The following is a 23,329-nucleotide window of genomic DNA, read 5'->3' as shown; positions in this document are numbered from 1 at the left end:
TCTGGTGGCTCAGTCTTACGAAAAACCTTCTCCTCTTGTGTCCATATTTTACCGACTATTGGCGGACATTTAACCGTTTTAAACATTTTCCACTTTCGACCATTAAGTTTACATGATTTGAGGTATCTGTTTTATCAATCTTTAGCACCTGCAACAAATTCTGCAACCATTAAGCCAGATTCCTCTCCATAAACAATGACATAAACAATTGTTTTGTCGTTTTCTCTGTCGTAAGGTTATTCTGTCATCGTTGTTGACATACTTATGCTCTACTGTCTGCATGTTTACTTTTTCCCATTTACTTCTTAACTGGGCATGAAAACATTATCACTTAAGCAATTCCAGCAAGCGCACGTTGTATTTCTGCCGAACATTATACCGTTCTGTCCAGTCGTAACGGCATGCACAGAAATGGTGCCTTTAAATGTTTTTAAATCGTTTTTTATTCTCTCTATTTTCCATTGCTCCGTTGTTACTCCTCTGGAGTTATCATCTGGTAATGTATTTCACTCTGATAACATACTGTCCATGCAAGAACGTCATTGGAATCTTATATGGCGGCTTTTGATAGTTTAAAGCTGCGCTCTCAAAGAATGAACGTTTTGATAACTTATCTATTTTTTTGTCTTGGAACTAGCCAACGAAGATCAAACAGATGTCTGATTTTTATCTTTAAGTTTAAAAACTTTTCATAAACCGTTTGTAACGGTTTAAGCCATAAAACATTAATTTTCGAATGGAAATATGAAAATCTACGATCTGATTTTTTGTCAGGAATTTTATATCATTGGTTTGTATATATTTACGCAAAAACTTACTATTTCAAAGACAAAAAACTGGTATATCAGTGAGAGTGCAGCTTTAAAGCCATATCAGCATTTATTTTTCCATCTTCATCATCGCATGCATTTTTGCTATGACCAGCTTTGAAGTAATGCCATATATCTTGACATCTATGGCCAAATTTGAGTGTCAAAGATGGACTATTCCTGTATTCGGAATAAGGCGAGTCTATCCAAAAATTGTCTTGTGGTCTGGATCGAGTGTATTAATTGTTTATTGTTTATACAGTTTAAGTGATGATCGCTAATTCCATCTGAAAACTTCAGATACAAATCTTTTGTGTTTGAGACTTTCATTATCTCTCTTAAACAGATGATTATTGGCTGGAGGGATACCATTGCAGCATTCCAATACGCACTATGCATTTCTGCAATAGTCTAACAGTAATGTTTTCACTGAAATCCATCTGAACCAAAACATGATTCTTGAGTAGATTGTCTTTCATTGCCTTCATGAAATGATACTGCTGGGTAACTCTCCCAACAAGTTCAATAAATTTTTCGAATTCTTTCTTTCTTACTTGAACGAATTTCTTAGCTGTAACTCAACATATTCAGTTTGCATATTCTCTTTGCCATTCGGTTATTTAACTCTTTTCCATTGTTGAAACTTTATTATCTCGTATATGACTCTGGCTACCATATTCTTAAACTCTACTGGTACACTCTTGTACATTTCAACGAACGAATATGGGCTGGTACATGAGCATACAAACATGTTTTTTCAACGACCTAAGCTTGAAGCTCATATTCTGATGTTTAGCACAAAGATCCATGCGTCTTGATGCAATGTTTACTAATGATGTCTATGTCCACAGGAGTGAGCCTGTGATATCTTGTAATCCGACTCCGAAACGTATTTTAGGTGGAGGTTGTGCAAAATTCGTTCAGAAACATCTTCTGCTTCTTCACTCTGGAGAATCTTACAAAGCCATATTTACCTGGCATAATAAGAGAACTGTGTAATATCTATTTAAAAAGCTAACATCAGCCCTGGTTTTCACAGCTGTCTTCCGAACGACCTTTAGTCACTCTGTGTTTCTTTTTATTCTGTCCTTTTTAAATAGGATCTCAGTCTATACTTCTTAATTACTTACCGCTAGGCCACTATTTAAAAATAAATGCCGAATGGGTGGTAGGGAAAAAGGAATCAAGGCTCGTTATTTAGCTTTTTACAAGACATGTATTTATCATAGTGTTGGTGACAAAACCCAAAATGTCAACAAACTAATAAAATATGTTCAAAACATATCTGAATGACATATGCAGATGAATAGATGCTTAAATATGTTTTATTAATTATGTAACAGCATGTTTGCAATAACTGAATATTAATATGTTCAAATGCTTACTTTGTCATAACATGGGTTTGGCCTGACAGTCCGAAAATCCTTCCAACCAATTTCAAGTTCAAATTAATGTAATCATGATTTAAGCATTACTTTCACCTAACATTCAATTAATATAACATAAAATCAATATTTATGAAATTACAGTTTTAGTGTCACTTTTTTATTTTTTTTTATTTTAAGAGCATTCATGACTGCAGACATTTTCCCATGTGCAACACTTTTGCGACATATCGGCCTTACAATGAAATATGCATGTGTCAGACCAACAACTGGCTCCTCATTGGTGGGCACTATTTCTTCACCACCACAGAAAAGGACACTAAAGCAAATTTCACTGGCACACGTGCAATAAAAATACGATTATAAACTTTTAGTTATACTCTGTCCCCAAACTCAATTATGTGTTAGATAAAATCTTTAAATAAATTTATATTCAGGAATGCTTTTTTTAAGTTAAGATATTTTTCCATCATTTGAAGTTAAATTTAGTTAAACCCAAAATAGCTAAAATAAAAAGTACAGTATCTTTGAAATATTTTACAGAATGTTGTATAAATATGACAGATGTTGCGAGTTTTATGTATAGTATCTATAAAGGTAAAATGCCTTAAAACTATATAGTACACAATGAAAAAAAAAGTTTTATAGTGATGGCTTGTTTATTTGGTGTGCTTAAGATGTTTAATTGTGGTAAAATGATTTGTGAAAATATTTGCCAAAAATTTGGAATCGGAAATTGAAAAGATGTTATAAAAGCATATATGCTATATATAGATTAAATATTGATAGACAAAGAAAAACAGTTTTTGCATAATAAACTATAATGCCTTTATTTCATAACCATAACTTTAGAAATAGAAACTATATGTTTATACCTGCCTTATTTAATAAGGGGTTACACTACGTAAACTACTTAATCGATATAAATGGTAAAATATATGGTCTAAGTTCCTATCAAATATAACTTACAAATAATAATAAAACACAAATATATTGTAAAGCATACCTAAATACTAGCATACATGTTATTGGTGAAAACATTTTGTTATTCTTATTTTAAACTCTCTTAAGTCTATCTGCCTTCTTCCGTCCAGGTTATGATTTTCAGTAAATAAAAATAGATATTTATCTGTATTATAATTTGAAAATTATCTGACAATTATTATATTTATGCGCATGCAAAACTGATCATGACATAACGTTTCTTTCTAGACGTTATTATGTCACAATGCGGGGAGGTCTGTTTTTATAATGCTGTTTACAACCTGCGGCCAAATTCAGTTTTATGTAAAAAATTGTTGCAATATTAACCAAAGCTTGTGCATATGCAATAAAATACGATTAAAAAACGCATTTTGTTAAACAGGCGCATTTTGATTGATAATAATATGACACAAATTTACAGTAAAAACAGGTCTAGACGCCTCGTGTATGAATTTTGCTTTTGTTTTTTGATAAGTCTAGCGAATACGAATAATTTATTATTATGTACGACAAGGCCTCCAGCCCAAAATACACAGTTTCACATTTGTTATATAGATGACATATTCATAATTTAAATAATAAATAGACATGCACAGGTGTGTACAGAAACACATAGAATGGTAATGAAACGATAACATTGGTGCATAAATAAGTATATAGGCAATATTTAAACATGTTTGTAACATATACTTATGTTCGTAATTGAATGTTGTTTAAACTTTAAATAGTTGCATTTCTTAAAGAAAATGCTTTTAGTAAAAAGTTTGCCAAACAACGTATATGTTCTTCCTGATCACTCGACATGATAGCATTAAATAGAGCAACACTCACAAATGTATTTAGCCATTGTGGCATACAATCAAGTCGTTATAAAGTGGACAAATTAACAGCATATGTAATTCATCTTCGAAAGTGTACACATTTCGACTTAAGCAAAATGGGCAAATCTATACTGTCGTTCTATATTCACATGTCTCCCCTTTTCTTCCATCAATTTATGGCACGAGCATCGAAAGTTCGAAAGGGCCTTTCTATGTGAATATGGCATATTAAGTGTTAGATATTTTTCAATGTCAAGTAATGATTTAAATTGGCAATAATAGATTGCTTTTGCCGATGAGTTTATGTCAGCATTAAGTTTCTGTAAAGCATTGTCTTTCAGTCTTCGAGTGAATGTAGCCATAAATGTCTTAACATTACCGATTTCGTCTCCAATCCACGCGTAACCGAAACCATGTTGAAACTGTAGCTGTTTAACATGGGAAGTCCAGTTGGTTCTTCCTGCCTCTAACTGTCTACGCAACATCAGGTAACATTGCCGTGGGTATCGTTGTGGTGACATCTGTAGAAGTCTCGTCCAGTTCTTAATACATCTTGTCATATAATTGACAAATAACGGTAATCGTCCACATTCGCTATGTGCGAAGAAGTTTGCTGTATTCGTATGCACTGCACATATTCTCTTACAAAAGTTTATTTGCACTCTTTCTGTGTTTATGGAAGTTCATAGCCTCATACTTCGGATGAATAACAAAGAATCGGCGCAACCATTGCATCAAATAATTTAAAAGATTGCAAGGGTTTGAAATGTCCAAAATATGTTTCATATTTATAAATAGTAATGAGTGCTTTTGAAGCTTGTTTACACAGCATATCTTTTGTCATTGACCAACCTAGTTTTGGAGTGAAGTATGCACCCAAATACTTATAAAAGGACACAACTTCAAGTAATTTCCCCTTATAATACCATTGTTCATAAGCTCTTAGTGGCTCACCGTTTCTAAAAACCACCACCTTTGATCTATCTGTATTAACTTGCATACCTACTTCGTCACAAAATTGGGATATATTGTTTATAAGTATCTGTAGGCCTATGGCGGTTTCTGAAAACCCAGACACATCATCTGCGTACAAAAAGGCATATACTTGATCAATATCATTTGCTATTACCACACTATTGTTCATTTTTAGTCTTAAGTAACCAATAAGATCGTTTATGAAGATGGCAAAAATTATTGGTGAACTCAAACAGCCCTGCTTTGTTCCTAATTCACACTGGAAGATATCTGTCAGTCCGTGTTTGAGTTTAACACTTGCTTTCAGTTTACTATACATTGAGCTAAATATTTGCAAGAACGGGAATTTATATATATATTTATAGTATTTATATTTGTTGTACACATGTATAATAAAACATTGATCAAATTTTATTAATCAGAAAACTATACCAATCCAAATGATTGTAAACAGTTTAATTGGAAAAACTTTGTAATATTTTAGCAGGTCAAACATGTATTTCTCATTTTGTAATTTGAATGAAGAAGTTCATTTTCATTCCTATCTCAATCATAAGAGAAGGACTTGATATTTCCTCTTGATTTTATGAAAATATTTCTCGCCAAAGGCTCGGTTACTTATATTTCCTTAACTTGATTAATATTATTGTCTATTACATGGCAGCTCATGACGGATCTTACACTTTTTTCCTCCTCAAATGCAATTTAAAAATGTTCCAAATATGGAGAAAAAAAACATAGAACAACTTACATTAATTTTCAAACTATTTTGTTTTTATATGCATTTTGTTATTCAATATACGACAATGTTAAAGAAGTGCATTTGTAATTAGCCTTATAATAAATGGTAATGAGCATGTTTTTATGTCTTTTTTATGTTTTGGCAAAGCAGAAATAACGTATTACTAGTAGGGTGTGGAACAATACATTGGATAGAAAACAACGTCATCGTCAAGTTACCGTGAATAGTCGCAACAGCGTGCACACTGTCTATATTTGGTGATGCGTAGCTACTTTCCTACAAAATATAACTTTTACCCATGGTATGTGTATATACAATAAACATGCAAAGGTTAAAATTTCTGCAAACAGTTTTTAACCTTAATGAAATAAACAGTGCAGTTCGAGTTTGCAAAGTTTGCTGTCTAAACTCAGACACAAGTTAAACTATCGTGCATTGTTTTGATTTTTGTTTGTTTGTTCAAGCTGACGTGAAATGATTAATTAAATGCAGCGTCTATTCAAAGCAAAAACAAACGAGCTTATAAATATGTTCATTATTCACTCCAACAGTTAGTGAAGGTCCGTAGATGAGAAAGCATCGACTAAGTATGTGGTTCGTGCCGGTGCTTCTTGCCACATGTATCTGCTGTGTTCTCGGACGGACTTGCACACAAACGTAACTATTACGCATTTCAATTTTATTTCAATTTTGTTTTTATTTTTAAAAGTTTTGTGAGGTCGAGTAATTGTAGATGAGTAAACACTCTCGCGCCGTTTATTCTAGCTAGACTTTAATGCCATTCGTATCTTAATTTAAGAAAAGAAACTAATAAAACGCATTTTTGCTTAATTCTAAAATATGTAAACCTATTATACCTATTTGCATAAATACGTTTTATGTATTATCGTTATAATGAAATAAATATAGCAACAATCATATCAACCAATTAAAAACAAATATTTTGTGTGTGTTTCATTGATGAAAGAACCGACGAAAAATACGCCCATGAGGGATTGATAACATTTCCGTGTTATAATGTTCTATACACACGGTTGTCCGGTTTGCGCACTCGCTTCTCAGGTTCTTTTCTCCAGTGTGTGTATATCACGTGATACATTACGCCATATATGCTACGTCGGAAGGTACATTTTGCTTAAAATGAAGACTTATTTTACTAAACCTTTTTACATTAAACAAAGGGCAGTCTGCCGCTTAAAGAGCCCCGCTTTCGTTTAATAACCGAAGTTCGATAACGTGATTAATTTAATCAAACACTTCGACAAACCTGTTTCCGAAATAATGTTTTGAAATGCTCCGTCAGACGGCATTATTGTGAAAAGGTTTGTCGAATTAATCAAACTCTGGTAAAATACCGAAGGCGGGGTTCCGTAAGCGTCATAGACTGGGTTATGTTTCATTTAAAATGGTGAAGACATAGTAAAGTTATCTTTGTTTAAAGTCTGCATTTGAAGCAACCTATTGCCTTCCGACGTAGCATTTATGACGCAATTTATCACGTGGTATACACACACTGTTGTTTTTCCTTTCTTCACAATCGTTGTAAAATAAATAAAGTTTAGACTTCACGCAGGAATGTTTGATAGACAATTTCCAAAGGTACCCTAGCGCGCTTCCGGGAAAGTGCTCACATGCCCTTCTGCGTTCATACAGCATGAATACTCACAAATATGCGACCACTCCTTATATTTATAATTTATATCAGTATTCATCGAACAAAATAATTCGAAGCCGTGTATTTATGGTTAAAGACAAGTAATGGACAAAGTATGTTTGTATAAATTTATAGCTAGTAATGGTCACGTCGTAGGATAGGGATTAAGCCAAATCGCGCGTATACAATCAAAGGACCGTATAGAAATAAGCAATGACGTCATAACCCCTTGCGCGTTATTTTAATTTTACAAAATACCAGACGCATGAAACTATTTTTGCTTTAATTTTGAATGTGACTTTGCATACAATATGCGTTTTCCCTCATTAATCAACAAACCGCAGAAATATAAAGCTTAATTATTATAATTACAACATTTGATTAATATCGTTTAATCGCCTTCAAGCGTTTAGTTGAGCGGAAACAAAGAGTCAACGAAAATGGTTACATAAAGGAAAGTGAAAGTTGGGACATTCTAAGTCACGTGATTTTTGGTAACTAAAATCAATTAAACCTAATTCAAATAACAATTAATTTATCGATAATTCTACAATAATTGTTCCATCATTGCAAAATTGTAAACCTTCAGCTGAAAACCAAAAAGAAGGCTTTTCTAGCAATTATTAAGATTTTGAAAATATTCATTGTAGGTTCGAGGAACTAGGCAATACTTTTTCTCATGAAGAAATAAAAAAGGTAGCTAAATCACTCCTGAGGGGTAAAGCATTTGGTAATGACCAATTGTTAAATGAGTATTTACATTAGTTATTATGTTGATTTAGTTAATACTATTCTTAACTCGTGACACTTTCCATTGTAGACATCGAAATGCATTATTGTTCCTGTATACAAATCGAACGACTTTAGCAACCCAAGCAATTACCGTAGAATTACATAAGTAAGCTGTTTGCAAAGAATTAAATATTAAACAAAAGAGTCACCGACTGGTTACTTAATAGGCGTATTTTCCGACTGATGCAAACATTTCTGTAATATTCCATTACTCTTTAAATCATATCTCTATCTCACAATTTGATTTCGATACGTATTTCTTTTTTTATTCTTATTTTGATATCTTATTGTCTGTTCTTTAATTTAACGATCTTATTCCCTTCTCTTTCCTTGTATTATATCATGCATCGTTGTGACCTTACTGACTTTTTATATACTTTATATGCTAATACTTATTATATTTCGTCTGGAAACTGTATGATAACATATTTACGACAATCAATAACCTTTCTGTCTGTCTGTCTGTCGTCAGAGAGCCCGATTGGCATCTATTAAAGCCCCAAAACACTTTGTTGTTTACAACTATGCCACCCACTTTGGCTGCTCACTAAAAATCTCTCTTTAACCTTCAAAGACAATTTACATGTATCCCACTGATTCCGTAAGTCTCAGTACTTATCCAGTAGTGCATTACGACCCAGTTCATTACAGATCGAACTGCGATTGCGGTGACCAATGTGTGGATAGTAGCAACATGGAACACTGCATGGGAGGAAGCGATTGTGTTTGCAAGACAGGTAAGGCCTGTTACAGTTTCAACGTAATGAGATGCACTTGTTTTAACTGAACAGGTGTGGCTCCAATAACATAAAACACAATAAGGAGGTATATAACTGTGTTTGAAGGACAGATAAGGTTCGTAAAATAGCATGACAAACAAAAAAAGGATACAGCTGTGTTTGCAGGACAGGTAATGTTCATAATAGCATGGAATTCAGCAAGGATAGTTCAAATGTGTTTGCAAAACAGGTAACACTAGTAACAGCCTGAAACACAACAATGAAAGATACAACTGTGTTTGCTCGACAGGTAGGGCTCGTAATAGCATGAAACACAGCAAGGAATGATACAAATATGTGTGCAAGACCAGGAAAGTACGTAATAGCATGAAACTAGTGTTTGCAAAACAGGTAACACTAGTAACAGCCTGAAACACAACGATGAAAGATGCAACTGTGTTTGCTCGAAAGGTAAGCATCGTAATAGCATGAAACTAGTGTTTGCAAAACAGGTAACACTAGTAACAGCCTGAAATACAACGATGAAAGATGCAACCGTGTTTGCTCGAAAGGTAAGCATCGTAATAGCATGAAACTAGTGTTTGAAAATCGGACTATATTTGCTATTGATAATCGATTCGACTCAGACCAAACATTTCGATTTACTATCGGTCGGACAATAATCGAAAGTTCATAATCTCAGTAATTAATACATTCTTTATACATAGTATCACCATGACCATTTAAATGGTTACCTGGAATCAATACGTGTGATGCTATAGTCATGCTTTTTGAAACAGTTAGTAAATTTCCATAACCTTTTTCGGTCTTTAATAACTTAACGAAAACAATACACACATACATGTACTTGATAATTTCACATCAATTGCAAAATAAAGCAAACCGCATCTTAACATTATATCCATATAAGCATGTTGAATATATTAAATATATGTGAACCAGCTTAACATTCAATAACCTGTTATATTGAACATTTCATAAGAATATCTTAATTTTATAAAACTTTCACAAAAAAGTAAAATATTTAATCAAGAGCAGTAATGTCAGGTGCGTCCAGGTTCCCTGGTTCATTGTTTGCAGTATAAAACATCCTCGATTCGATGAATATAATCATTGTTTTCAATATGTTAGAACGTTATATTTGAAATGACCTTGTGCGTCGAATGAAGAGCAATTGCTTTTTTACGATGACGCTTGTTTTAGAAGAAAATCATGTCTGTATTAAATATCTCGTGAAAACAATTCACGTTCTTACTGGGCTAACCGACTCACTCAATACACTTTATTTTTCAAAACTACGATTTTATACCCTTCTCTTAGTGTTAATCTCACCCGAAACCTTGTTTTGGTCAGCGAATGGTATTATTATCGTTTTTCGAGTGCAGATCGCCAGTTTTGGAGATATATCTGCACATTTAAAAAAATCTTACTGGTTCATTCTGTACAGTTCTAGAACCCATGTTCATCCCAAATCTTGTGTATCTATCACACAAAAATAACAATTAAAATGCGTCGATTGTTTATCCGAATTGTTGTAATTGTACTATAACGTATAAGAAGAGTCATTTTGATAAGAACCTCAAAACTCCCTGCTAATTGAAGAATTGTCATTAATACATGGTGGCGGTTAAATAGTGAGGGTGACACGATTTACCTTAAATTGAAAAAGTGTTTACTTAAGCTGTGTCGAACTAAATTTAAGACGTTAAATTGTTGACTGTCTAAACTCTTAATCTGAAATGCTTGATTCGGTCCATTTTCGAAGTGTCTTTTACTATTCGTCTGGAGTTCATTAGTTATGCATGTATTAAGTACCCTTTACAATATGCTTTCCCGCGCCTCTACTATTTTATTGAAATTATGTGATTAAAGATATATTGTAATATATATATTATATAGGGAAATACAATACAATACAATACAATAGTGATTTATTTGTAATGCATAAGGCCACCGGCCCAAAATACAAATATACAGTGTTCAAAAAGTGATGTACATGATTTCATATAATATAAATGGTATGCACAATTTACAGTTGTATAAATTAAACAAATCAATGGAAATGATATATATATATATATATTATGTGAGTTTTAAACAGCATATTTTATAACACATATATCTAATTAATACTATTTATGTAGACCTCTCGTAATTCAAATGATGATTTTAAGAACTTAGATAATGCAAAAATAGAAGTGATACTGTCGTTAGCCATCAATTTAACAAAACGGCGTTCACTGCTAACAATATTTTCTATATTCAATAAATATAAAAAATATAAAGAAAGAGAGGTGAGAAAAAAAGTGAGAGAGTAGGGTAATAAGTCTTGGAGATGAAGGGGAGGGAGAGAAGATATGGCTAAAGAGGGGAGTAAAAGAGGAGAGAATGGGGAGAAGAGAAAGAGGAAGGGAAGAAGAAGAGGAGAGAAAGAGGATGGAAAAGAGAAGGGAAAGAAAAAATGACGGAAAAGAGAAGTGGAAGAAAAAGGGGAGGGAAGAAAGAGGGGGAAGAAAGAGGATGGAAAGGAAAAGGGGAAGAAAAAGAGGAGAGAAAGAGAAGTGGAAGAAAGAGAGGAGATAAGAAAGAGTGGGAAGAAAAAGGGGGGAAAGAGGAGGGAAGAAAGAGGAGAAAAAAGAGGGCGGACAGAAAATGGGGAAGTAAAAGGTGGAGAGAAAGAGGTGGAGAGAAAGAGGGGAAAAGAGGAGGGGAAGATAGAGATGAAAGAAAGGGAAGAGGGGAAAAGGGGGGAGATTTAGAGGAGAGGTAAAGAGAATTGGAATAAAGAGAGGAAAGAAAAGGGGAAGGGAGAAAGATTTGGGGTATAGGGGGGAATAAAGAGAGGTGAGATAAGGGAATTAAGGTAGGGGAGAAATATATGAGTTGGATGGGAATTGAGAAAGAGGGGAGGGAGTGTAATGGGAAGATAACGTGTTGGGAAGGGAGGAAAATAAAAGAAAGTAATCATGATTTGATAGTTCTCGAAACATGTGCGACCACATACACATGTACGAAGGTGGCTCAAAGAGCCAGAAGGAAAGACAGAAGTGCGGTGGCTCTGAGAGCCAGACTCGAGAACCAGCACCGCTAGTTCCCGTACAAATTCACCCAAGATTTGAAACCCTGGGATTTTATCATAATACAAAACTTGAAGATTAAATGGCAGATTTATATTACATTTCCATGGAAATATTATTTGTATAAATTCATGCAGAGGTACGAATAAAAACTACATGTTATAATGTTATATTTTAACAGCTTTATACTGAAATGACAATTCTTCAAAAATGAGTTAATTGCCTTATTTTAGCTATTTAGTATTATTTTTATGCCTTCCGTGTATTGCTTATTCAGTCTATTTATGTTATTATTAAATAGTCTATAAATAAGTGTATTATTATAATAACAATGATATACAGTAACGCCTTTGGCCATCACAATAAAAGGTGCGAAAATATGGCCATGAATGAAAATATGACTATAAGTTGTATACCGGCAGAAAATGGTCAACTTTTGAAATATGAAGCACCACACCGCCGTATGCAGTGCGACATGGAGGCACCACACCGCCGCATACAGTGCGACATGGAGGCACCACGCCGCCGTATAAAGTGCGACATGGAGGCACCAAGCCGCCGCATACAGTGCGACATGGAGGCACCACGCCGCCGCATACAGTGCGACATGGAGGCACCACGCCGCCGTATGCAGTGCGACATGGAAGCACCACGCCGCCGCATACAGTGTGACATGGAGGCACCACGCCGCCGTATACATTGCGACATGGAGGCACCACGCCGCCGCATACAGTGCGACATGGAGACAACACGCCACCCTATACAGTGCGACATAGAGGCACCAAGCCGCCGCATACAGTGCGACATGGAGGCACCACGCCAACGCATACAGTATGCGGCAGATATATCACTGCATTTAAATCATGTAAATGTGCCCCACATAAAGCACCATTTGAAATACTTAAACTCCTTTGAAGATGTTCGTTTATTAATTACTGACTGTTTTGGAAAAGTAATTGATACATGAAATAAAGTGGCCGATATACTAAACAATAAATTTGCTTAGCCTTATGCAGCAAATGCATCATTACAGGAAATCGGAAATGATATTTGGAAAGAAATGTCCTAAGTTCATTATAATGTGAAATTGGAAGCTTAATTTCACTACGTAGCAGGCTTAAACTAGCTGTGTAAAACTCCGGCCATTCCTGTATACAATCCTACCATGCAAAAGGTTACCACGATCGCGCTTTGCGCGATGATCTAGCCGTGAAAGAAGTCGGTGGCAACCCCGGAGAAAAACGGCTTCCTCGTTATCGCCGGTGAAGCACGGCTTCTGCGTAATCGTAGGTAAATCACGGCTTCCGCGTTACCGTAGGTGAATTGCGACGTTATAGGTGAATCATGGCTTTCTCGCTAAAGAAGGACCCTTCTTCAGCGTGTTATAGAACACATACATGGATATAGAAAAACAATCGACACCTTTTCATCGTTATTTAAATGTGCCGATCTGCACTCGGAAAACAATAACAATATCTTTGACTGACATAATCAAGGTATCAGATGAGAACTACACGAAAGAGAACGGTATAAAATCGTTGTTTTGAAGATTAAAGTGCATTTAGTGAATCGGTAAGCCTATTAAGAACGTACGTTGTTTTGACGAGATATTTTAATACAGCCATGAATTTCATCTAAAATAAGCCTCATCGTAAATTAGCAATTGCTCTTTATTCGGTGCACAAGGTCTTTTCTAAAATTTATCGTTTTTACATAAAGAAAACAATGGTTATACTCACCGAATCAAGGTCGTTTTTAACCCGAACACAATGAACCAGGAAATCTTGACGTTCAACTACCCTTGTTATTACAAACGATACCAAAAAGGTTTCAAAAACAGAATGCAACGAGCCGGGATTCCCGGTATTTGCAGGTAAGACCAGACCCACCACACCATAGAGACAGGTTATTGAAGTAGTTTAATGAACTATATAAACATTTTTAAACAATTTGTAATTTTTACATTCACCGCATTTGTGCAAGAGATTGATCTCCTTTGTTAAAATGAACTCAACGAGAATTTACCTGAAAGAAATATTGACATTTACTCGACTTTTGTCACAAAATAAAAAATATGTAGTTACCGGAAGTAACAATAGCGACATCTATTGTGGACAACCACTATCGATTGTTGCCGACATAGCATTGTCAGCGACGATTTATCGATTGTATTCGATAATCGCTTCATCACTACACGAATGTACATAAAAGTATGAAACCTAACAAGCAAATATACAAATATGTTTGCGAGACAGGTTAGGTACGTAATAGCATAAAACACATCAATAAAGGAAACAACTGTGTTTGCAAGACAGGCAAGGTTCATAATAACATGAAACACAACAAGAGACGATACAAATGTGTTTGCTAGACAGGTAAGGTTCGTCATACTTGTAGTATGAAACATAACAAGAAAGGATACAACTGTATTTGCAAGACACGTTGGTCTCGTATGAAACACAACAAGTAAGAATCAATTATGTTGGCTAGACAGGTAACTTAAGTATTGGCATGAAATACAACAAGGAATTATACAATTGTGTTTACTAGACAGGTATGGTTCGTAACAGTATGAAACACAACTAGAAAGAAAACAACTGTATTTGCTAGACAGGTAAGGTTCGTAACAGTATGAAACACAACTAGAAAGAATACAACTGTATTTGCTAGACAGGTAAGGTTCGTAACTGTATGAAACACAACTAGAAAGACTACAACTGTATTTGCTAGACAGGTAAGGTTCGTAACAGTATGAAACATAACTAGAAAGACTACAACTGTATTTGCTAGACATGTAAGGTTCGTTACAGTATGAAACACAACTAGAAAGGATACAACTGTGTTTGCAAGACAGGTAAGGTTCGTTACAGTATGAAACACAACTAGAAAGGATACAGCTGTGTTTGCAAGACAGGTAAGGTTCGTTACAGTATGAAACACAACTAGAAAGACTACAACTGTATTTGCTAGACAGGTAAGGTTCGTAACAGTATGAAACACAACTAGAAAGGATACAACTGTGTTTGCAAGACAGGTAAGGTTCGTTACAGTATGAAACACAACTAGTAAGGATACAGCTTTGTATCCAAGACAGGTATGGTTCGTAACAGTATGAAACACAACTAGAAAGAATACAACTGTATTTGCTAGACAGGTAAGGTTCGTAACAGTATGAAACACAACTAGAAAGAATACAACTGTATTTGCTAGACAGGTAAGGTTCGTAACTGTATGAAACACAACTAGAAAGACTACAACTGTATTTGCTAGACAGGTAAGGTTCGTAACAGTATGAAACATAACTAGAAAGACTACAACTGTATTTGCTAGACAGGTAAGGTTCGTTACAGTATGAAACACAACTAGAAAGGATACAACTGTGTTTGCAAGACATGTAAGGTTCGTTACAGTATGAAACACAACTAGAAAGGATACAGCTGTGTTTGCAAGACAGGTAAGGTTCGTTACAGTATGAAACACAACTAGAAAGACTACAACTGTATTTGCTAGACAGGTAAGGTTCGTAACAGTATGAAACACAACTAGAAAGGATACAACTGTGTTTGCAAGACATGTAAGGTTCGTTACAGTATGAAACACAACTAGTAAGGATACAGCTGTGTATCCAAGGCAGGTATGGTTCGTAACAGTATGAAACACAACTAGAAAGACTACAACTGTATTTGCTAGACATGTAAGGTTCGTTACAGTATGAAACACAACTAGAAAGGATACAACTGTGTTTGCTAGACATGTAAGGTTCGTTACAGTATGAAACACAACTAGAAAAGATACAACTGTGTTTGCTAGACAGGTCAGGTTCGTTACAGTATGAAACACAACTAGTAAGGATACAGCTGTGTTTGCTAGACATGTAATGTTCGTTACAGTATGAAGCACAACTAGAAAGGATACAGCTGTGTTTGCAAGACAGGTAAGGTTCGCTACAGTATGAAACACAACTAGAAAGGATACAGCTGTGTTTGCTAGACATGTATGGTTCGTTACAGTATGAAACACAACTAGAAAGGATACAGCTGTATTTGCTAGACATGTAAGGTTCGTTTCATTATGAAACACAACTAGAAAGGATACAACTGTGTTTGCAAGACATGTAAGGTTCGTTACAGTATGAAACACAACTAGAAAGGATACAACTGTGTTTGCAAGACAGGTATGGTTCGTTACAGTATGAAACACAACTAGTAGGGATACAGCTGTATATCCAAGACAGGTAAGGTTCGTTACAGTATGAAACACAACTAGAAAGGATACAACTGTGTTTGCAAGACAGGTAAGGTTCGTAACAGTATGAAACACAACTAGAAAGGATACAACTGTGTTTGAAAGACAGGTAAGGTTCGTTACAGTATGAAACAAACCTAGTAAGGATACAGCTGTGTTTGCTAGACATGTATGGTTCGTTACAGTATGAAACACAACTAGAAAGGATACATCTGTGTTTGCAAGACAGGTATGGTTCGTTACAGTATGAAACACAACTAGAAAGGCTACAACTGTGTTTGCAAGACAGGTAAGGTTCGTTGCAATATGAAGCACAACTAGAAAGGATACAACTGTGTTTGGTAGACATGTAAGGTTCGTTACAGTATGAAACACAACTAGTAAAGATACAGCTGTGTTTGCAAGACATGTAAGGTTCGCTCCAGTATGAAACACAACTAGTAAGGATACAGCTGTGTATCAAAGACAGGTAAGGTTCGTTACAGTATGAAACACAACTAGAAAGGATAAAACTGTGTTTGCAAGACATGTAAGGTTCGTTACAGTATGAAACACAACTAGAAAGGATACAGCTGTGTTTGCAAGACAGGTATGGTTCGTTACAGTATGAAACACAACTAGAAAGGATACAACTGTGTTTGCTAGACAGGTAAGGTTCGTTACAGTATGAAACACAACTAGAAAGGATACATCTGTGTTTGCAAGACATGTAAGGTTCGTTACAGTATGAAACACAACTAGAAAGGATACAGCTGTGTTTGCTAGACATGTAAGGTTCGTTACAGTATGAAACACAACTAGAAAGACTACAACTGTATTTGCTAGACAGGTAAGGTTCGTAACAGTATGAAACACAACTAGAAAGGATACAACTGTGTTTGCAAGACATGTAAGGTTCGTTACAGTATGAAACACAACTAGTAAGGATACAGCTGTGTATCCAAGGCAGGTATGGTTCGTAACAGTATGAAACACAACTAGAAAGACTACAACTGTATTTGCTAGACATGTAAGGTTCGTTACAGTATGAAACACAACTAGAAAGGATACAACTGTGTTTGCTAGACATGTAAGGTTCGTTACAGTATGAAACACAACTAGAAAAGATACAACTGTGTTTGCTAGACAGGTCAGGTTCGTTACAGTATGAAACACAACTAGTAAGGATACAGCTGTGTTTGCTAGACATGTAATGTTCGTTACAGTATGAAGCACAACTAGAAAGGATACAGCTGTGTTTGCAAGACAGGTAAGGTTCGCTACAGTATGAAACACAACTAGAAAGGATACAGCTGTGTTTGCTAGACATGTATGGTTCGTTACAGTATGAAACACAACTAGAAAGGATACAGCTGTATTTGCTAGACATGTAAGGTTCGTTTCATTATGAAACACAACTAGAAAGGATACAACTGTGTTTGCAAGACATGTAAGGTTCGTTACAGTATGAAACACAACTAGAAAGGATACAACTGTGTTTGCAAGACAGGTATGGTTCGTTACAGTATGAAACACAACTAGTAGGGATACAGCTGTATATCCAAGACAGGTAAGGTTCGTTACAGTATGAAACACAACTAGAAAGGATACAACTGTGTTTGCAAGACAGGTAAGGTTCGTAACAGTATGAAACACAACTAGAAAGGATACAACTGTGTTTGAAAGACAGGTAAGGTTCGTTACAGTATGAAACAAACCTAGTAAGGATACAGCTGTGTTTGCTAGACATGTATGGTTCGTTACAGTATGAAACACAACTAGAAAGGATACATCTGTGTTTGCAAGACAGGTATGGTTCGTTACAGTATGAAACACAACTAGAAAGGCTACAACTGTGTTTGCAAGACAGGTAAGGTTCGTTGCAATATGAAGCACAACTAGAAAGGATACAACTGTGTTTGGTAGACATGTAAGGTTCGTTACAGTATGAAACACAACTAGTAAAGATACAGCTGTGTTTGCAAGACATGTAAGGTTCGCTCCAGTATGAAACACAACTAGTAAGGATACAGCTGTGTATCAAAGACAGGTAAGGTTCGTTACAGTATGAAACACAACTAGAAAGGATAAAACTGTGTTTGCAAGACATGTAAGGTTCGTTACAGTATGAAACACAACTAGAAAGGATACAGCTGTGTTTGCAAGACAGGTATGGTTCGTTACAGTATGAAACACAACTAGAAAGGATACAACTGTGTTTGCTAGACAGGTAAGGTTCGTTACAGTATGAAACACAACTAGAAAGGATACATCTGTGTTTGCAAGACATGTAAGGTTCGTTACAGTATGAAACACAACTAGAAAGGATACAGCTGTGTTTGCTAGACATGTAAGGTTCGTAACAGTATGAAACACAACTAGTAAAGATACAGCTGTGTTTGCAAGACAGGTAAGGTTCGTTGCAATATGAAGCACAACTAGAAAGGATACAACTGTGTTTGCTAGACATGTAAGGTTCGTTACAGTATGAAACACAACTAGTTAGGATACATCTGTGTTTGCTAGACATGTAAGGTTCGTTAAAGTATGAAACACAACTAGAAAGGATACAGCTGTGTTTGCTAGACATGTAAGGTTATTTACAGTATGAAACACAACTAGAAAGGATACAGCTGTGTTTGCAAGACAGGTAAGGTTCGTTACAGTATGAAGCACAACTAGAAAGGATACAGCTGTGTTTGCTAGACAAGTAAGGTTCGTTACAGTATGAAACACAACTAGTAAGATTACAGCTGTATTTGCTAGACATGTAAGGTTCGTTACAGTATAAAACGCAACTAGAAAAGATACAACTGTGTTTGCTAGACAGGTAAGGTTCGTGACAGTATGAAACACAACTAGAAAAGATACAACTGAGTTTGCTAGACAGGTCAGGTTCGTCATAGAATGAAACACAACGATGAATGATACAACTGTGTTGGGTAGACACAACAAGTAAGGCAACAACAGTTATTAAAGACAGGAAAGGTTTTTATTGCATGAGACACAACACGCCAGAATACAAGAAATTGTTCGTAACAACATAAGATACCGCCAATATGAACACCTTGGAACAGCTATGACCTCGGAAATAATAAGGATTTTAGCCCATTATGGCGGCAAACATACTGAAAATGTGCTTTATGTGTAGTCACATGGCGAAGCTATTGTTCTCTTAATTTGAATTGTATTTCAAGTTTCTCCAAATCGTAATTAAGACTTGAATCAAAATCATTCATTTCAGTGATAAGGTTATCGAATAGGTCTACTTAGAGTTATGATAATTGAGATAAACGCCAGTGGCCTGGTCACAGTTGTGTATATATTGAAGGCTATGTACGAGGTCTATATGGAAGCTTGCAGGAGTTGGCCAAGATTTCACGGTATGGGATAACAAATCTGTGTTTGCAAGGCAGGTAAGGGTCGTGACAGCATGACACACTGTATTGAAGAATACAACTGGGTTTGCAAGACAATAAAGGTAAGGTTCGTTAGATTATGAAACAATGGAAAACGTGAGAAGGTACATCTGTGTTTACATGACAGGAATCGCGCGTAACAGCATACACCACTGTATTGAAGAATACAACTATGTTTTGGAGACAGATATGGCTCATAACAACAAGAGAACTCATACTTAACATGATAAAACTGTGTTTGCAACATAGGTAAGGCTTGTTGCAGCATGAACACTGCATGTGAGGATATAACTGTGATTTTAAGACGGGATGTGCCAATAAAAGCGAGAGAAACAATCCATGGAAGTATACACCCTGTTTAAATGACAGGTGTGACGTAATAGCAAGAAACCCCATGCATGGAAGGATACAACTGTGTTTGCAATACAGTGAAAAATCATTTTCACTGTTATATATGCAGAATTGAATGGCTTTTTCATAAAGCAGCATATGAACATCAATCATGTTGAGTTATATTTTACCTTAACAATACTGTAGTAGTATATGCGCTGTCATCTTTTTTGTGCCAAAACACTGCTTACACTCGAAGACGTAAAGACACGATTGAATCACTTATAAATATTTCCTGCATGGTGCAAGCTTTCACTAACTTAGCTATACTATTACTAACAATCTGCAAAACTTACATTCGGTCGAGCAGAACATTCTTTTTTTGCAAATCTATAAGAGTTTGCCTTTATTTTGTTCATTGATCTTGTGTCTTATAAATTTTATTCTCTTTTGTTTCTCTATTTTTTTACAGGCTGCGTCGTTGTACATACGTTTATACCAGCTGGACAAGAAAAGACAGTTCACTGTAACCGTTGTTCTTGTCCTACAAATTCCGCACATAGCAACGGAAAACCTACTGTAAGTCTTTGTTCATTTGAAGATACTTTTATAAAAAAAATATTAGTTATAAGGCTGTAAGTCTTTGTACACTCAGACAAAGCACACATACACGAATTACATACAAAGCACACACAACTCATACCCTCACAAACACTCACTCAAAGACACACTCACTCACAGACACATGCGCATGTGCATTCACAATACGTGGACAATTGTAGTTAATATCTTAAGTTCACATGTGACGAGTATAAGAAATTAAACTATACGGGGTTTCGTAAATTTATAAATCATTAGAGATAGTCTTAAATATGTTTTTCACCGATTCGGTTATGCTCATATTTTAGCCAGCAAATTGTTGATATATCTTGGTGTTCGCACATATTTATGGGCCAATCACAATCGATGATTTACCGCATTTAAAAAAGGCTCATATCATGAAGAGCAGATTTGACAGTAAATACAAACTTTTATTTTCGTAGGGAGTATTTCCTCGATCTGCACGATTTGGTACTATCTCTATTTTCCATGCTTTTCTGTTTATTTTGCGCATGCGCGAAGCAATTATGACAAGATAAGTTTCCTTGTCTTGAGGCAGTTAAAGCTTACGTCATGAACCCGTGTTTAAAGTCCGCCCGGTTAGCTCAATCGGCAGAGCGTTGGACTGTGAATCGGACAACCTGGTTCGATTCCCGGGCGGACCAGGTTACTTCTGTTGTGATTAGTTATGAAATCCTTTCTACGACTATTCGCACTGTACCACTGCCCCAGACATGTACAAAAGTTGTCAGTTCCTTGCAGAGGTGAAGGCACCTAGTACTGGTTAACCGCCTGACAGTCTGCCCAGGATAGGTGTGCGGTGGTTAAACTGTCACTCTGGGACCCTTCAATGTGCTCACGCCGGGACCCGGAGTATAAACTACTAACACCACCACCGTGTTTAAAATAGATGTGATTGTGTTATCAGCTATCGAATCGTATGGACAACTTTTCAGTACACTTTTAAAGTATTTATGTGACAATATTTAAATAAATATTTAGTATTTACGTTAGGTTTAATATTTTCGTCCTAATCATCAGCCAAACAAGAACAATTCAGCATCAAAATGTGCCTTTTCATTGATATTCATCTGTATTCGAATAGAGATCGGAAAAGCGTACTAGTCATTGAAAAGAGCATAACGTTATCATGAATAAGAAATAGCGATGTCATCCCGGCAACTGTGCTACGCAAACGTGCCGATGTAGTTGCAAACGTACCGAGATAATTATAATTATCCAAATTTCACCATTTGTTGATTTTTAACGAAAAATACCCTACAATTTCACAATTTTTGCTTTGCTTTACGTTTTTTTTACAACATTCACAAAGCCCCAACAATGTACCATCACACGACGCTCGTTTTCTAATTTATTTAAGATATAACGCCTGTGCGATTTAAATTTCATGTCAAAATGCTACATGACTATAATTTATATAGGATGGAGCTAGTGAGTCCAATAAGTGTGAACACCAGAAAGTTAGAGTTCAGTGTGGCATTCAACAGAAAAAGTGCAAGCTTTCTCGGCCTGCGCTCGCTCTTTTTCTGTAAATCTCCATATTGACCTCTAAAGAACATGAGAATAAAAGGTATAACAGAACAATCAAAACTCTCTATCCCTATTCTTCCAACGGTGCTAAAATAAAAATTTCAACTCTTTGTGCATCGATGGTGACAAACACTTTATTTCCAAGAGCGTTCAAACATAATTTGTGCATCGATGGCGACAAAGACTTTATGATCAAGAGTGTTTAAACATAATTTGTGCATCGATGGTGACAAACACTTTATGTCCAAGAGCGTTCAAACATAATTTGTGCATCGATGGTGACAAACACTTTATGTTCAAGAGCGTTCAAACATACTTTGTGCATCGATGGTGACAAACACTTTATGTTCAAGAGCGTTCAAACATACTTTGTGCATCGATGGTGACAAACACTTTATGTCCAAGAGCGTTCAAACATACTTTGTGCATCGATGGTGACAAACACTTTATGTCCAAGAGCGTTCAAACATACTTTGTGCATCGATGGCGACAAAGACTTTATGATCAAGAGCGTTCAAACATAATTTGTGCATCGATGGCGACAAAGACTTTCTGTTCAAGAGCGTTCAAACATACTTTGTGCATCTATGGTGACAAACACTTTATTTTCAAGAGCGTTCAAACATAATTTGTGCATCGATGGTGACAAAACGTTATGTTCAAGAGCGTTCAAACATACTTTGTGCCGCGTTTAATCTCTGGCTCTTCTTCTTGTTACTAGACGGACACGTTCAAACGCTCAGTCAAGAGCACACATGTACCCTTTAAACTTTATATGCACATTTCTCGGACCGGAAACAAAATGATTATAAATGTCTTTATCTTTCGATAAGTATTTAACATATACTCACATTATATGTAAAAGCATTATCAACTAAATATCCGTTTAAGTTCTATTTGTACCCTTCCAGTGTTCTAGAGTGGCATGGTGCAACGTCCCTCCGGAGACAGACATTTACCAAGATAATCCAAACTGTCCAAATACACCCTTCAATGGTCATATTGGTGGCTAGGAGTGTGTCGCAGTGACTCGCAGATAAATATTTGTATTGTATTTTGAAAATTATTTTCATCACAAGTTCATAAGATTTGCTTTCTGAAGCATCCACCAGATGCTACAGTTTTTGTGTAATTATGATATAGTTGGTGTTTTTTTTAGTGATTTAATTATATTTTTCTGCTTTAAAAAGGGTTTTGAAATAAATAATTAAATGTATATGCGTCGT

General features: G+C 35.6%; 1 protein-coding gene across 1 annotated transcript; it reads left to right on the top strand.

The window, feature by feature from the left end:
* The first annotated feature begins 6,249 nt into the window (after positions 1 to 6,249).
* Positions 6,250 to 23,319, top strand: LOC128203628 (uncharacterized). Its single transcript, XM_052905124.1, has 4 exons — positions 6,250 to 6,373; positions 8,814 to 8,899; positions 20,425 to 20,531; positions 23,015 to 23,319. The coding sequence occupies exons 1-4, from the start codon at positions 6,285 to 6,287 to the stop codon at positions 23,114 to 23,116; spliced, it is 384 nt and encodes a 127-aa protein (XP_052761084.1). The 5' UTR covers positions 6,250 to 6,284; the 3' UTR covers positions 23,117 to 23,319.
* Positions 23,320 to 23,329: the final 10 nt, after the last annotated feature.

Source organism: Mya arenaria, chromosome 9, assembly GCF_026914265.1.
Source record: "Mya arenaria isolate MELC-2E11 chromosome 9, ASM2691426v1".
Taxonomy (NCBI): Eukaryota; Metazoa; Mollusca; class Bivalvia; order Myida; family Myidae; genus Mya; species Mya arenaria.
The sequence above is the reverse complement of the archived record's forward strand: the minus strand, read 5'-3'. Positions and strand labels throughout refer to the sequence as shown.